The 17141-nt window shown below is 42.3% G+C and overlaps 2 protein-coding genes across 2 annotated transcripts; both read right to left on the bottom strand.

The window, feature by feature from the left end:
- Positions 1–9983: 9983 nt before the first annotated feature.
- On the bottom strand, positions 9984–14269 carry zgc:112294 (transmembrane protein 17A). Its single transcript, XM_041936400.1, has 4 exons — positions 14143–14269; positions 11466–11572; positions 10606–10719; positions 9984–10304 (listed from the first exon to the last, which is right to left on the bottom strand). The coding sequence occupies exons 1-4, from the start codon at positions 14267–14269 to the stop codon at positions 9984–9986; spliced, it is 669 nt and encodes a 222-aa protein (XP_041792334.1).
- A 503-nt stretch (positions 14270–14772) lies between these two features.
- Positions 14773–16870, bottom strand: selenoe (selenoprotein e). The gene is made up of 4 exons (XM_041937902.1): positions 16763–16870; positions 16383–16459; positions 16044–16122; positions 14773–15084 (listed from the first exon to the last, which is right to left on the bottom strand). The coding sequence occupies exons 1-4, from the start codon at positions 16868–16870 to the stop codon at positions 14941–14943; spliced, it is 408 nt and encodes a 135-aa protein (XP_041793836.1). The 3' UTR covers positions 14773–14940.
- Positions 16871–17141: the final 271 nt, after the last annotated feature.

The following is a 17141-nucleotide window of genomic DNA, read 5'->3' on the forward strand; positions in this document are numbered from 1 at the left end:
TGATCTCACAAACCTTGAATTCTTGACATGTCCACAAATTAAACCACGAAAGCGGCAACAGATGACTTAAAGCTGTCATATAGTCAGCGGTGAATCTGAATGAAAGCTGAACATAACAGCAGCTGAGAACAGTTTGGAATTTAGTGTGTGAGTACATTCTCCACATTATGTTTGTGTTTACCAACCTGTCTAGTCTGGGATGATTTCATGACTAAGGAAGCCAAAAGGGACAAAAGCCCAGGTTTCTTTGGATTAAATGCTTGGTTGCACATTTACAGCCAGTATGTAGCTTTTCATTCATCAACTGTGCTGCCAGTGACCATGAGCAATACCAAATTTCATTCAGTGACTCCACTGAATCTCAATTATGGGATGTTTTATCTTTTGCACACCATGAACTTACCTTCTGCAACTCATCTCACTTTGGGCAACACGTTGTTGTACTAATACCCACCACAGTTAAGACAGCATCTCTGACTGTCACTGTAGTAACTGTGCTTGGCTACTGCTTATTTGATTTAGCTGAAAGCTGCATTTTAGCTTTCAGATTGGCCTTGTTTCCCACACGCTAAGTGTTAATTACTGCTACATGTAGAATTCACCAGGGCCGAGGGATTTGACAGGCAGATGGATGGCTTTTATGGTGGAGTTAAATTTAATCTACAATAGTGGGGGGTTTACAACTTCTAATGCTGGACGGATGGATGGATGGACGGATGGATGGATGGATGGAATGACGGATGGATGGATGGATTATGATTGCTAGCGAGAGACCTGACTAGATTGTTCTAAGCAGAAATGCAGACAGCTGTTGCCAGACTTCTGTAACATGTGTCTTTGATGGGAACTTCTCATACGAAGGCTGAACAACCCTCCCAGTGAATCTCCTCAATCAGCCACTCGATCATATTATTGTTTTATAGACGTCGATTGACAATATGATTGAAGCTGAGATTGGGCCCAATACACAAAGCGAAGACATTTGTGAAACAGAAAAGTCCTTATCGATATGTACTATAGTGGATGCCTTATTTACTAAATGTGCGAGAAAAAAAAAATGTATTTGTTGCATTTCACAAGGGTAATCCACTCATGAACAATTTTGTTTCTGACTTATTTGTCAGTCTTTGGTCCATCAGCTCCATTTCATGACAGCCCAGACTTTGAAATACCATTTAAAACTTGACCCACTGTGTGAAGAGAATTGAAGCAACTGTATTGGAAGTGATCTTAAATCTTTCCAGGTCTTAATGATAGAGGAGTCATGTGACTCAGGTCCTGCCTATTTTACCAGCACCTGGAAGTTCCTCAACATGTTTCCTGATCCATATTCTTCATGTATGTTTGCAATGTACCTTCTGTTTAGTACAGTTGTGTCTGTGCACCCAGCATCTATTGCACGTCTGTACACCCTGGAAGATGGATCCCGCCTGCATATTGGGCTATACAGATAAAACTGACTCGACCAAACGAAAGAACAGCTTTAAACTGAAATACACAACAAGTACACTAGACTGACAGAATGTGCAGAACATGCTATTATTATTTGTGTCCTATGTTGATTTTAATATATGTACTAGGTATTGATAGAGAATGGAATATCCTGGTTATTGAACGAACAAAAATTGAAATTGACGCTGCTTTGCTGAGAGAAATCCATTTCACAAAGAGGTGTGATTCAATTAGCTGATCAATACGTGATAATGGGGGTTCAGCCCTGACCTTTGGGAATAATACAGCATGTACACAAATAAATGGATGTTTGAGCTGAAATGATTTCGTTACACATCAGTTAGTTTTTTTTTATCTATTTATGATAGATTGATGTTAAATTCTTAAAATTAGATATTGTATCATACATTGTATTATGAATCTTTCTGTGATTTATATCAAAAATCAGTTTCTCCTTTCTCCTTTTCTCTGTAAAATCCGTGGCTCATTAAAAGCTTGTCTCCACTTTGTGAAAACATAGCTACAGGATTCAGTCAAAAGTTTATGGAAAATGATGAAAAATATGAACGGAAAAGTAACCAGAGCCTACTGTACTTTTTATTTTCCTGCATATAGACCGAAAGTAACAAACTCAGCCTGAGCTTTTCGAAAGAATCCCAGCGCCCAGAGAGAAACAAACCTCCCTCTCGTGTGAAGAGCAAATTCAGGTGACATGCAAATGGCTCTATTCAAAACCACTGAAAACCAAAAAAACACTGAAAACTGAATATAACAGCTTTTATACAGCTTGCTCTGAAGGCAGTGCATCCTCCTGTGTCATCAAGCGCTGCAGATTTAATACTGTCGCTCCTGATAAAATATTCATCTGTACTGTATGGTGAGTGGCCATTTAAATCACTGGGAGAAGTGAATTGCCCTGCCATTCCCCCCTCACCCAGGTAATCAGACCCAAATTGAAAATATCCAGTGACCAATTTCAGTCCGACTTTCTATATTCCCTGGCTGCCAGTATGATGTCACATTTTCTGTGGAGCCTGCTGGCTGTAAAGGTGGAGACAATATAAGTGGCTTATGAATGAGATTTGAATTTCCTGGCCCAGTATCATTTAGAGTCAGTAATTGGGCAATATGTATTCTGTACCCTTAACAGGCACTTCCTCTCATTCTGATTTGAGTGGGGAAGCATTTGGGTCATAGGAATGGCATCAAATAATGGAGCCATACATGTGTTCCCATCAACTATGATATTGCCATTTATTTGCAGATGCCGGGTCCCATTCTATCAGCAATATCTGGGGAAATGAGTGAGAAAGATTGAACAGTGTCCCAGAGGATTTAGCAGTAGGCTTGCAGCTTGACACTCCTCGCAGGCCTGCACAACTGAGTCTCGCACTATGCTCTGGGAAGAATTTCCCTCAGTTGCTAATGGAAACACGTTACAGAGGAATAGCAGGGGTCTGCAGAGGTGGGTCACTTGTGGATGTGTTACTGGTTTAATGAGTTTCTGTATTAGCTTAGCAGATTCAGTTAACATTCTGGTTCACTCACCTGTTTTTGTCTTAACCTCTAGTTAGTTTGCACATTTAGAGAACATCAGGGTAGAGGTGTAGGGGAGCCCAGGGTCCTTACAGTTTATGTCCATATTGGATGATTGAATGATTCTGCACCTTACAATTAATAAAACAATTTTGCCTCTTGTAATATTCACGTTTTTATTAACCATAGCTCTTCTTTTCCTAACCTTGAACATATTATAGCCATGCACATATATGGTACAAAATGAAAAAAAAAAACAACATACAATACATGGCAAATGGAATAACTATAATCTGGGTATCTTGCATTATTTTGGCAATATGGAGTCATAAAGAAAGCAAAAAAAGAAATAAGCACCCAAGCAGATGCGTTTACTCTCCCAGGTTTTTAGATATTCATCTCTGATAGCTCAACCATAAACAGTATGCTATGCAGAAATTGTTTGTTGCTGTTTGTAAACAGCTTTCGGCACTGTGTCCTAGCATCCTCTTGGATACATGCTTGTTGCAGTCCAGCATCTGGTTGATACCCCTTGATAAAGTCCTGACGTCACCTGTGCGCTGTTATTGTCCGGTGCTACACACTCACTGTCCAAAGGCTGCAGCCCTGAAACGTCCGGACCACAACAAAATAACATAAAAGCAACAAAATACAGCAAAGACAATAAAATGAACTGAACAAGATCATAAACAGTGTGAATAAAACCAACATTTCCAAAAGCTTTCACAAAAAGAAAAGTTAAGAAGAGATTTCAAGACACCAGAGACTTACTGCGTCTGAGTTCAGTAGGCAGAGAGTTCTACAGTGTGGGGGCTCTAATAGCAAAAGCCTGATAGCTCCTTAGTTACAAACCGTGACCTGGGAGTAACCAGCAGGGCTCAATCCACAGATCTTAATGGTCGAGAGGGCGCATACCAGGTCAGCGGATCAGAAATGTATTTAGGAGCAAGGCCATTTAAGACCTTAAGAGCGAGCAATAAAATTTTGAAAATCAATATGAAATCTAACAGGGAACCATTGTAGGGAGGCGAGCACAGGGGTGATACGATCATGTCTCTTTGTTCCAGCAGAGCTTTGTATCAAATGGAGACAGTGGAGGGAGCCGCAGCTGATGCCAGAGTAAAGTGCATTGCCGTAATCAAGTTGAGAATATATAAAACCGTGTACAACTTTTTTGTAGATCAGCAATAGATAAAAAATGACCTAATTTTAGAGATTATCTTGAGCTGGAAGAAACATGACTGAATAACACTTTTGACCCAATCATCAAAACAGAGTTCAACATCAAAATATTACTCCTACATTCCAAGCAGCCTGTGCAATATTATTTGAGAGACCACAAAGATTAGGACCAAGAGAGCTGGGGGACCAAGCAGAATGACTTCAGATTTATCATCATCAATTTAAATAAATTTTGTGACATGCGGGATTTGATATCATAGAGGCAGGCTGCAAGGGATATGCAGGTTTGTATAAACGAGTGCCATCAGCACATCAGCATAAAAATGGTAAAACACATCACGATTTTAAATAACATGGCCGAGAGGTAGCATGTATATAGAAAACAGAACCGGGGCAAGAACTGAGCCTTGAGGGACACCACAATTCAACTGAGCGAGGAAGATGAGTTACCAAGAGTGACAGAAGAAGTTCTAAGAGGATGGATCAACTGTGTCAAAAGAGGCACTAAAATCTAACCGAACTCAAATCTGACCTGTTGCCTGTCTGCAGTTAACAGTAGGTCATCTGTAATCTTAACAAGCACCTTCTCCGTACAATGAAGTGCTTTAAAATGAGATTAGCAAACTGTTCAAAACACTATTATTCATAAAAGATATCAGTTAGAATAAAATTCCATAGTTTACCTTTAATACAACAAAGGTGAATACATTATTAATTGTGGTGCTCAAAAGAAAGACCTTGCTGTTAATAGGCTGGTTCATGGGGACTATTTTCTCTGGCGTAAGTAGTTCCAGTGGTATATAAACGTTGTGATATCTGGACAAATATAACCAAAACTCTGAATGGCTTGATACCACACGAATTATTAGGGGAAGTCTGTTCATCTCAACAAATGCTTTCTGACTTGTGTAGCCTGTCTATGACACTCAGCTCCAAGCCCATTAGTTGCTCCTGAACAGGTCACAAATGGAGCCTTTCATTAAAAAAGAAAAGCCAAATTATTTCTGAAAGCAACTGAACTCTTTTTTCCTTTTAGCAAATGTCACTTAAGCAGAATTAAATAGTGCATTTTGGGGGGATTATTTTTGGCCTCTATGGTATTGACTCAAACTACAGTGCCACTACAGTGGATACAATGGCGGTCTATGGCAGAGAGAAAGAAACTATATTTGCTCTACAGACAATGCTTGTTAGTAGGATCAATGAATTGTTGGGTTTTGGTCTTTTCATGGGATTTGATGAAAAAAATCGAAAAATGAGAGTGTGAAAATATTTTCTTGTAATGTGAGCGAACAAACCCGTTAAACAATAATCACGGTGTGTATTAGCAACCTGTCATCACAGTTTATGAATAAAGACAATAGCTTGTGGATGGTTCAAGCTCATTGTTTAACCACCTGGGATTAAGAGGATGGGAACATTTCCAAGCGCCTTGGCAGCGCCCTCCACCATGAGGGATTACTGAAAGAAGGGATGAGGATGTCGCTGCAACGTCTTGGATATTACTTCCCGCCGACAGCCTCGTCACTCACATTTTGTCATCACCTCTGAGCTGCACCCAATCATAATTAAGGTGATGACAGACTCGCCGGAGCCCGGCTATGCTGCTGTATTGTGGAAGAGACGTGAAGAGGAGAACGTGATCAGAAGTTGCAGGGAGCACTTTTTCAAAGGGATGCTGAAAAGCATGAGGCAAACAATATGTTTAGCGAGACAGAGAACATTACGTCCCCAGATTATCCGAGGCTATTATTCACCACGGTCCTCCAAGGAAAGGCAATTTGACGAGGCGAAAGGTGCGAGGAGCTGCTTCAGATGTGACCGCTGTGTCTCCGGGCGGTGGGGTAGGGGGGGTTCATATTCCTATTCACCACCAGCTGGTTAATCTTATTCCTCTCCAGCACCTAACAGAGTTCATACTTACTAAAAGCCGGATATAGGAGAAGCTAAATGGGTGAGAAGCATCCTGGAACATACACGGCTCTCTGGAGAGCGGGGAATGTAAAAGCAGTGCTTGAATACAGAATACGTCAGACTAGTGTTACTCACAAAGATACAAGCTCCACACCGGGACTGTTATTCCTCTTGTGGTCGGCCTCACGGAATATATCATTGCTGGATTTGTGCAGAACATAAAGAGGGAGAGAAGAGACAGAGTATTGAAAGATGCTCTGGGTAGCATTTTCAACAAATCAATACATGACAATAAGATTAATTGTGGCTCCTTGGTATAATTACTGTCAGCAAATGAGAACAGGGTTGAGGGGATCATAGCTGTATCTGACGCCTGCAGCTTTAGCAGAGCTAGTGTTTCTTAGAATTGCCTCCTTTTGTTTGTGTCTGCCCGCATGTGTTTGCTTTCTCTTCGGCTTTACCGAAGAGGATAAGCATGTTGAAAGTGACTTTTCCATGAGCACTTCACTTCTGAACATCTGACGTGACGACAGCTTTAGCTCGGTTTGCGCTGAAGGACCAGTCAAAAAGATGGAGTCACACTTGGTGCTCTTCCTGTTCTGTGCTGTAAAAATAAAATGTGATGGAGTGTTAAGTAATATGATTGATTCTGTTCACAAAGCAGCACAGACGCCTGGACCAGCTCCTACTCAGTGATCTCATTGTGGCCATGATTAAATGAGATCTTCAGCGTTTTTGAGACCTTTTCTCAAGATCTGCATGGCGCCCATTCAACCCAACCCTGCACATGCTTGTTTTGTGATGGTGATTATTAGTGTTGGGGTGTCTATGCATGATAAGTAGTCTGATCTGGAATGGATAGCCACAGGAAACATTAACAATCAGGCACCACAGGTACAGAGAGATGACAAACAAGGCAGAGAACAGCAGCTGAAAGCCGCCCCTTATATATAGACTGGAAAGAGTCAATGAGCGACGAGGTGCAGCTGGGCAGACAGGTGAGCAAAAGTAGTTTTTGTATGTACGGGGTGTATCTGCATGTTTTTACATAAGATTTAAGGATGTGCAGGCTGTGGACACAGATCCTCCTGGGACAAAAGTGGCGAGCAAACTAAAATACCATATTTGAATGTGGAATAATATGTTGCTGCCGTGCCTGCGCGTCACATACCAGATACAGAACCTGACATTAAGTAAACTGCTGTTTGTCCGCTGCTGTTGGCGCGAGGTTTCTTTGACTCTGTCTCTGCGCCTGGAGCACCAAACCAAGCTGATTCATCATCACTACTGCTGGCAGGTTCTTCCACAAGGTCACACAGATAAAATTCAAGACATGTGGAGCATTTTAGTTGAGGTTAAAGGGATCATATAAGATCTTTCATGTGTTTGGTGCCACTTAGCCTCCTAAGTTGGGGTAAACTTCACTTTAAATACCCAGGTTTTAACTCTAAGGACAACCAAGAACACTGATTTAAAAAAAAGTTGGGACACTTGAGTAAAATGTTAATATAGACAGAAAGCAGTTATTTGCAAATCATTTTCAACGTTTATTCAAATGAATACAATGCAAAGACAAGATATTTAAAGTTCAAACTTCGTAAATATACAGTCATAGTGAATTTGATGCCAGCAACACTTTCCAAAAAAGTTGGGACTGGGGCATGTTTACCACTGTGTCACATCACCTTCCCTTTTAACAACAGCCAGTAAGCGTTTGGGAACTGAGGACGGTTAAGTTTCCCTTGCTGTCGTATTTTCTGCTTCATAATGAGCCACACATTCAATGGGAGACAGGTCTCGACTGCGAGCAGACCAGTTTAGCACCTGCACTCTTTGACATGAAGCCACGCTGCTGTGCAGACTGTGGCTTGGCATTGTGTTGCTGGAATAAGCAGGATCATACCTAAAAAGGCGTTGTCTGGATGGCAGCATATGCTACTCCAAAGCCTTAATGGTACCTTCTCTGGCGTGGAAGTTACCCATGCTATGGGCACTAACACACCTCCACATCATCACAGATGCTGGCTTTTGAATTTTGCGCTGGGAACAATCTGGATGGTCCGTTTCCTCTTTATCCCGGAGGACACGAGGGCCATGATTTCCAAAAACATTCTGAAACATGGACTCCACAGCACACTTTTCCACTTTGCATCAGTCCATCTCAGATGAGCTCGGGACCAGAGAAGGCAGCATTTCTGGATGTTGCTGATATATTGGTTTTACTTTGCATGGTCGAGTCTTAACTAGCATTTGTGGATGCATGCATGCATGCTTTTAATACAGTGAGGGGTCGAAGGTCAAAGGAATTCAGTGCCACTCAATTAAAAATGGAAACCAGAATGCTTCCGATACCAAAATCTTGTCCCTAGCCTACAGATTCTGCATTCATATGCAGATGTCTGATTACAGAGATTAAAAATAGATAGGTTTCCCACATGTTTCTTCTTTGCAGCAATATGTGACCCCACGCTGAGGGTATCTCTTGAGCACCCACTTCTGCATAAAGTGGTGAGCATACATTACATCCTCCACTCTGAACGTTTTCATTTCCCACTTTCTGGTCTCCATGAATAGTGCAGCAGCCACTGCAGCTTGTTGTTTGCTGAATATAGAGAGCAATAAGCGTGTTGTTTCACAGAAACTGTCTCTCACATAACCAGCTTGTTGACAACATAGTGCACCACACTAAATAATTTCTCAACAGAAAACAAAAAACAAAAAACAAAAAAACATAGAACAAATAGAGCACCCAATACCGGCTGTAAGCTTTTTGTAAAACAAGTGAGACGTCCTCGGTGGCTACGTTTCATAACCGAAAAGAGGAAAAAGAGGTTTAGACAACAAACTATGAAATCGATTTCCATGCAGGCACGACGCAGTGTGATAGATTATCAAATAATACATCATATTCAAGTGTGGACATGCCTAACCTTTTTTCTGCTGCCAGAGGGTTTCCTGACCAGGACATGTGCTGCATGATAATCTGTCCTCATTGGACTTTGCAGCACTGTCAAACGCTCCCCATCCCTCTCTTGGTCGCTGACTGCCACTGTGTGGTCATAAATATTTAACACATTTCTGCTGCAGCTGGGTTTAAACTCTTTCACTTCACAAGCCTTAAAAAATGCGGCTCCTACGTCCCACTTATCAAACAGTGATGGTAATATAATAGATTGTAGGACGTGACTTAATGATAAATTGGAAAACTGTAAGTCTCGAATTGTTCCTTCCAATCTTTTCTCATGGGCAAAAAATTGAATCTACCTCTGCAAAAACAATTCTGTTCTAGCAGCGCTTCAGCCCGCATCATCCATCATCATTAAAGAAGAGGAAAAAATGAAACCCCTTTAACACTGTTTGATAAAAGCAGCTACTGGCAATGCACCGCCTTGTGTTTCAGAGCCCATTTTGTTGTTTGATGGCAGATTTTGATCTATTACCCTGTAAAGGCACATCACTCCATGACAGTTTGGCTGACATGGCATCAGGTTCTGACATTTAGAGTGGGGATAAAATGTTTTTTTAAACATCAGTAACAAATGTCAGGATTTGCCATTAGTGTTTCCTTTAAATCTGTCACTTCACACCAGTGATCAGAAGTCATAGAGGGAGCTGTGGCACATATGCACATCTGCACCAGCCTCAAAAGACCAGAATGCAATGGGCTCGCAATACATATAGAATGACACAATCCAGCTTTTATGAAATAGCAGAATTGTTGTATTTAAATGCTCACAATGCCACAACTGATTGAAAGTTACAAGCTCACATTCATTCTCAAGCAGTTTTTGGGAAATTAAACGCACATAATGGAGTTTTAGGAACAGAAATTATGCAAAAGTACTGTGAATTAAAAATGCAAACCCCAGACTGAAAATATCTGAAAGTTTAAGGCTGCTTTAATGGTCCATATCATGGGTGGGTGACATGGGCAGCACACTGCGGTGGTAGGGGAGCCCATAGACAGGGCTCATGCCCGCGGGCCGGAAGCTCTCCACCTTGCCAAACTGGCGCAGGTGGAAGAGCAGGGTAAGCTTTCGGGTCATGGTCCTGAGTGCCAGGAAGGAGGCCAGGATCTGGGCAAGCAGGAAGAGGAGGTAGAGGGAGTGGACAGCTCTCTCCAGAGGCAGGATGATAATTCCTTCATCGGTCAGGAAGAACAGCAGCACTGGCAGCTGGAACATGAAAGACAGGATCCAGAAGGCTGCCAGCTCTGGCACCTGATGACAGGGAGGGGAGGGGAGAGAGAATTTGGGTTGGTGGATCCAGGCGATGCAAAGATAGAGCAGTCAGGCATCAAGTGCTTTGGTTGTATCCACATGAAAGCACACACACGCCTGCACACACACACACACACACACACACACAAGCAAACTCAACAGACAGTTGTAGCCAAGAGCTGATTGTTTACACACGCAGGCAGAATACTTAAGCAGCCACTTCCTCCGCGGTGTTATTCAGGAGACGGGCCCATAAAAGAGCTGTGCGTTGGGCTTCAGAGAGGATGTTGGTTTGAATTACCTTTTCTTTAAGGTTGCCAATGTAGCCCAGATAAAGTCGGACCACTTCAATGACTGTGAGGAGGATCATCCCGGTTATGAGCAGAGCCTGGTAGTACCCGGGGAGATAATAGAACTAGAAATAAAGCAGAGCAGGGATGTCAGGAATGTCTTTTTTACTTGCAGCTCACAGGACGACAAACTTTGTGCTATTTATATATAAAGGCGCGAAAAAATGTATGGTGAGATCAATATAAAATGAGATAACTCTCTTGACGTCATCTTGGATGAAGAAGAATATTATTGCAAATTATTCTGATAGCATATGTTTGGCTGCACAGAAAGGCAAGAGAACCTCAGTGAATAGAGGTGCAGTCTACTGTAAGAGTTGCTTTCACTCTTAGAATGTTCTGGTTTGATCTGAGGGTCTTTTTTTCCTGCTACCACTAGACGGCGCCAAAGTCAAATGTTTTCCAGTTTGCATTGTGGTTTTAATAAATAGATTGAAAAAAACACAACTTCTGCTACTTCTGAACACATACGAAGCATCCTCACTAAATCTTAGTGTTTATATGTTTGTGTATACTTTTTATTTTCATTGGCAAAGCCTTTAAACACAGTCAAGTAAAGCATAAATTGCTCTCAGTTCCCAGAATAACCGCTCTTTTGATTTCATATGACACTTTCCATATGACACTAACGATGCAACATGACAGATCATGAAAACTGTCCAATAGATGAAGTCCTTATGAACCCTTGTGACCTTTGTGAACCCAGAATATCTGTTTTTTGTTAATCGATGCTGTTAAACAAGTGAACCAAACTGAGAACAACTAAAAACAGGAAGCGTTGAGCCTGTGAAAATGCACATCACCAACTGACCTTTACTTCCAGCATGAAAACAGCAGAAAACCACCAACACGGAAAATAAAACATGTTGAAGTACAGCAGCATCTGCAGGGGGAGGTGGGAGACCAGCTCGTTGACCACTGCAAGACAAATAACAGACACACTACATAAACACTCATATTCATTATATCCGTAATTCCCTGCTGTTGTTTAACACACTTGCAATCAAACATAATATTTTCTTTGCATTATGCCCATGCATGTTAGTGCATGTGATAACATTTTCTACAATTTAGATTTCAGATGTTTTGTCTGTGCATTGCAGAAACCATGAAAATACAGAGCGAAAACACAGAAGGTAGACAAAATAATATAGACAGCTCATGAACAGTAATCAGCGCTGCAAAGGTTGATTATCGATCAAATGTCGGAAGGCAGGTAGATGTGGTCAGGAAAATCAGAACATTGTCATGTGACTTTTTAGAGTGCCTCAAGTCTCCAAACCGGGCCAGCAACATCCATGAATAATATGCAGGAGCATCATTCAATAAGAACAGAAATAATATGTAGAGGAAAGCTTTTCTGCTGAGCCGTTTCCAGTCTGGAACGACCCAGGTGATTCTCCATGCAGCCGCTCACTGCGTCCCCGGAGCCCCTGTCATCCTGGATGAGCTCCAGGGGCCGTGCTCACTCCCACCCCTCACCATTCGAGCGATACCTCGCGTGGAAAGAAACAATGCAGCTCATCAGCAGTCTGAGCCGACCAGAAATTGCTTAAATGAACCTTTTAAGCTTTTGACATACTTGTGGAAAGTCTGTTTTTATTTCCGGTCCTATTCCCACTCTGTCCTGTGGAGCAGCCTCAGCTCCAGTCTGCCTGCAGAGCTATTGACAGTTTTAATCTGTCTAAATTGTTTAAATCCTTCCTCAGCACTGACGGAGCCCACTTTAACCCTCTCCCTGGGAATTTTCCACGGCACTTCTAAAGGTGGAAACAACATCTCACCTCCTAATCGCTGTATGCCTGTTTCATTTCCCTCTGCTCCGTCACCATGTTGTCCTCTTGAATGCCAAACATTTTGGCAGCCTAGTAAGTTGTTGTTTTTTTTATCATAAATGATTTTGTTGTTCCTTTAAGAATTACAGGGACATGGCTGTCCTCAGGGGACACTGTTCCTCTGATTGAGGCTAGACCCCCTGACTTTGCATGTTTTCATACTCCCAGGCCCTCTGGAGGAGGTGGTGGTCTAGCTCTATTATATAAGTCAGGCCAGAAGTACCATCCTGCTACTTTTATTTCCTTTGAAGTTTCTGAATCACTGGCCCTCCCCCTTTACTCTGCGTCTTAATCTATAGGCCGACCTCAGCAAATCAAGTCGTTCTATTCGTCTAGTCGTTTTCTGAGCTTTCATCCATTGTCATACCAGATATGACAGGGTGCTTATTCTTGGATATTTTTGTATTCATGTATGCTGTCCTTCCCATTCCCTCACATCTCATTTTTCTTCAGATCTTACAGACTCTTTTAACCTCAGTCAATCTGTTAAAGAGGCCACAAATTCGAAACATCGCACCTCAGGCCCGGTACTCGAGCCTGGTCTCATCCCCAGGGCTTTGTCACACCCATCAACGTCTCATGCAGACGCACCGGGTGCCCTTCAGCGTGTTGGACAGTTGTATACTTGACATTCTCAGTGTCTATTTTACCAGATAATTTTTAACAATTCTCTGGCCCCGGTTTCTTTTCCAGACAGTTTTAACCTACCACTGTTCACCCACTGCTAAAGGAATCTATTTTGGACCCCCTGTCCCTAAGTAACTACAGGCCGGCATTAGCAGACTAGCATTGAACATTTCTTCTGTACTTTATGTTTCTTTGTGCCTCAGTTTTCAGTTCTATGTTGCGACAGCGCTGTGGTTGAGCTCTGGTTCAGCCGATGCACATAAACCACCTGGTTAGGGTAAGGAAAAGCCTTAAAATACTAGATTTTTCACAAACACGGTTCCCTGTTGATTGATTTTGAATTCATTGAAAAATTTGTATTGCTTACTTTCTGCACTCTTCTGCTTTAAATGGCCTTGCTCCAAAATACATCTCTGATTTACTGACCTGGTATGTGCCCTCTTGACGATTGAGATCCACGGACGGAGCCAAGGTCACGGTTCGTGACGAAGGGTGATCAGGCTTTTCGTATTAGAGCTCCCACACTGTGGAACTCTGTGCCTATTGACCTCAGTCTCTAATCACAACTTCTCTTTTTGTGAAAGCCTTTAGAAATGTTTGATCTGTGTTTCTATTTACTTATATTTCATTTATTCTATTTATTTCTATTCTCTGTTTTTTTTTTATCTCATTCATTTTATTTTCTTTGCTTCCACTGTGCTCATGTCCTTGGTCTTTTCATTTTTCTTTTGTGCAGCACTTTGCAACATTGTTAAGAATATACTAAGAAAGTGCAAGATAAATACATGTTATTACAATGGTGACTTATTTCAGAGTTAAATTGTTTTTTGTAGAGCATTCACATTATTTTGTCCATAAGATATCAGACATGTTTCATGTTTGTAATCACTATACTGCATTTTAATGCATCTTAAAATGTCTTAGATTGTGCTTTATAAACTACTCTCTGCTACAGTTACATTTACATTACAGTTACATACTATAGTTACTACAGGCAGTGAGCCGTCTGTGGATGCAGTGACCAACCAGAGGCGTCCTCCTGCTCCCTGCTGAAGTCGCTGTCTGCCGTCCTGTTGTTGGTGAACACGGAGCCTCCCATATAGGCCAGACCCATCTGCAGGTTCTCGGGAACAGGTGAGTAAAACACAGGCATTGTGGGTAGAGCTGGTGACCATGACCAATCCAAGGAGTCAGGAAGTGTAACCGTCCAAAACTGTGTTTGTGTCCCTTGCGCCTGCTGCTAATCCTTGTTGTGTTTAAATCGCAGGTGCACAAATGCATGAAGGCACAGATACAAATGGACGCACACACAGGCGCGTGTTGGCAGACTCCGCTGCTAATCAGATTAGAGTGAAGGGGGCGGTCTGAGGATTAGGCTGAGACAGCAGCATGGCAGTTTGGTAGTAAGTTAGTGGCCATTATTATAATGCTTGGTGACTTTGTTTATCTTATTAGGGAATTTAACAGTTGTTTATGCTCAGCGGAGATAAAATAGGGACCATAATAAAAAAACAGAACAATGCATGCTCAACAAACAATAAAGCAAATCACACACGTATTGTTCCCTTGTTTCATACCATTTCAAGTGACAATGCACACTAAATACTTTGATCCACTCAATTGTTTATTATGTTCTTTTGCAGCCTGTTTTAAAAATCAAATTCAACATATAAACAGAGCGACACGGCAATGACTAACACGCCGCACGCTGCACCCGGCCAGCCGGTCCTCAGAATGGTGCCTGGCTTATCGTTTTGGCCTTGGGGCCCCACTCGTCAATAATGCGGCCGGGGTGCAGCGGCAGAGTTTGGCCACAAGGTGTCGTCACAGCTCGTCCCTGGGGGTGAGCAGGGGGAAATGCTGGAACTCCTCTGGCACCTCTTCCCCTTTCCGGGACCTCTTGTAGAAACCGAGCGAGTCTAACAGGCTGCTGATCTCGTCTGCCTTCATTTTCTTCACGGGAACAGTCTGTGGTGTTGGGAAGGAGACACACACACACACACACACACACACGCGTTTGGACGCATGGTTAAAGGCTTAAAAGCAGCGATGCAGTGTAAATTAGATATGCGAGGAGAGTGTGTGTTCTGTATCACATTAGTTTATACTGATACATTCATTTGGTTTTACCAGAATTGGATTTTTATTAAAACTTGCTCAGTCACTGCTGATACAGAGTTTTTTTTTTTTTCCTCCAGCACATTTGCTTTCAGCCACTTGCTCAATAATGTGGTCTGTGAAATGAGCCTTCGTTTAAAGTCAAATTACTGTCTCAGAGGGCGCCCACATTATGAAAGAACAAATGGAAACAACAAACATTGGGCCCGAGTGTGACAAAAGTAAAAACTCCTACGTGAGGCTTTATGAGGGGAAAACAAAAGGTGGAAACCTGAAGGAAGCAGTGAAGTTTGCGAGAAGTTTACTTGTAAATCTGAGCTGTGGTTCTTTGTTTGTTTGGAGGAGGCTGACGCTGAAGAGATTCATTGGTTACAGTAGAGAGTTTTATTGTCCCATGCTGGCCTAAATGCAGGTTCAGGGGCTTTTCCACACCGAGGAGAATAAAAGTGTGGGAAACTCTGAACAGCTGTAATTTCAGGGCATGAAAATGTTGAAATTCATATCAACATTCATACCAACTGTGCTGTTTCAGTAAAAACAAAAAAAAAGAAACTCAGTTGTCAGAAACCTCTAATTTATACACTTCCTTACTCTGCCTCTTTCTTGCCATCTGTATTTTTTTTTTTTGTAACCCTGTCTCGCTCTTTCAAACACACTCGGTCTTGACTCGGTATCTGACAGAGGATCTGATATCAGATGCGGCAGTCTTAAAACTTCCCCACATGAATCCGTCTTGATGTTCTGGCGCTCCCTAGATAAGCCCCAATCGCGAGGCGGATGAGTAAAAGATCCCTGAACTCGCAGCTCACCTTTACAACCTCGTCCTTCTCGTTATAGAAAATCAGGCGCGGATTCTTCTCCTCCGATGAATCATATTCCAAGTTGTGGCTGCGCGGGAAAGAGCGGATCAAGGGGAACAACAGGTGGGCAGTGAAGGAACAAAGCACATCTGCTATTTTTAGCCTCAACGTGATTTCAGCTTGGAAGAGGAGAGTTTTGGAGAGCTCGCAGAGCTGGCACTGGACTTGGCAACTTGCTGGGAACGTTGTTTTGTTTATGAAAGAGGTCATGAGAAAATCTGTGGTGTTTTTTTTTTTTTTTTTTTTTCTGGGAAAAGTCAGGTCTCACCAAGAGGATCACAAGGATACTACAAAGCCCACCGCTCCAAGAGGAAATGATGGAGCTCGGGCATTTTCTTTATGCCTCATCCGACCACGCTGGGAGCCTGAAGGGACGACAACAGACGGTTGTTAAAACAGCATGACAAACAGCACTGTGCACGCACGCTTCCTTCTTTATGCCATCAAAGGTGCCAGGAATAGGCTTCGTATCTCAGCAGAACACTGACATGACAGCGTTTGGCTTGTCCCTCATCTTACCCCTCTTCCCATTCGCTCGCTGAGCGCTGTCACTGTGTCCCCTGTCCTCTTTGCAATCCTGAACATTTTATGGTCATGACAAGAAGTCTGGATTGGAATTTTAAAGCTAGCCATGTCGTGTGTGTGTGTGTGTTTCTGTCTGCACTCACCAGCAGCTTTCCTCTGGCTATAACAAGCTTTTCCTCAGCCGCTGTGTCGTTGTTAGTGTCTGATGCCCTGACACTGAGGGCAAGAGTTAGAACCAAGAAGGCCCACATTTAAAAAAAAAAAAACACACACAAAAAAATTAGGATCTTGGGATCTAGGATCTAGGAGCGCTTTTGCCTAAGTTACCACTGACAATAGGTGACCCTCTAATCCACTTGGACAGTTTCTCAGGGTGGACGAAACCATGACACACACCTGTAGGGGAGTAGTGCCCTCCTGTGTTACATTCTTCTGGCTGTTTCTTGCAGCTTTTCTATCAGAATTTCTTTATAATCTGATCAGTAGGTCTCTGGTGAGCCAACTAGTCTACATGCATGTTAT

Source organism: Chelmon rostratus, chromosome 5, assembly GCF_017976325.1.
Source record: "Chelmon rostratus isolate fCheRos1 chromosome 5, fCheRos1.pri, whole genome shotgun sequence".
Lineage (NCBI taxonomy): Eukaryota > Metazoa > Chordata > Actinopteri > Chaetodontiformes > Chaetodontidae > Chelmon > Chelmon rostratus.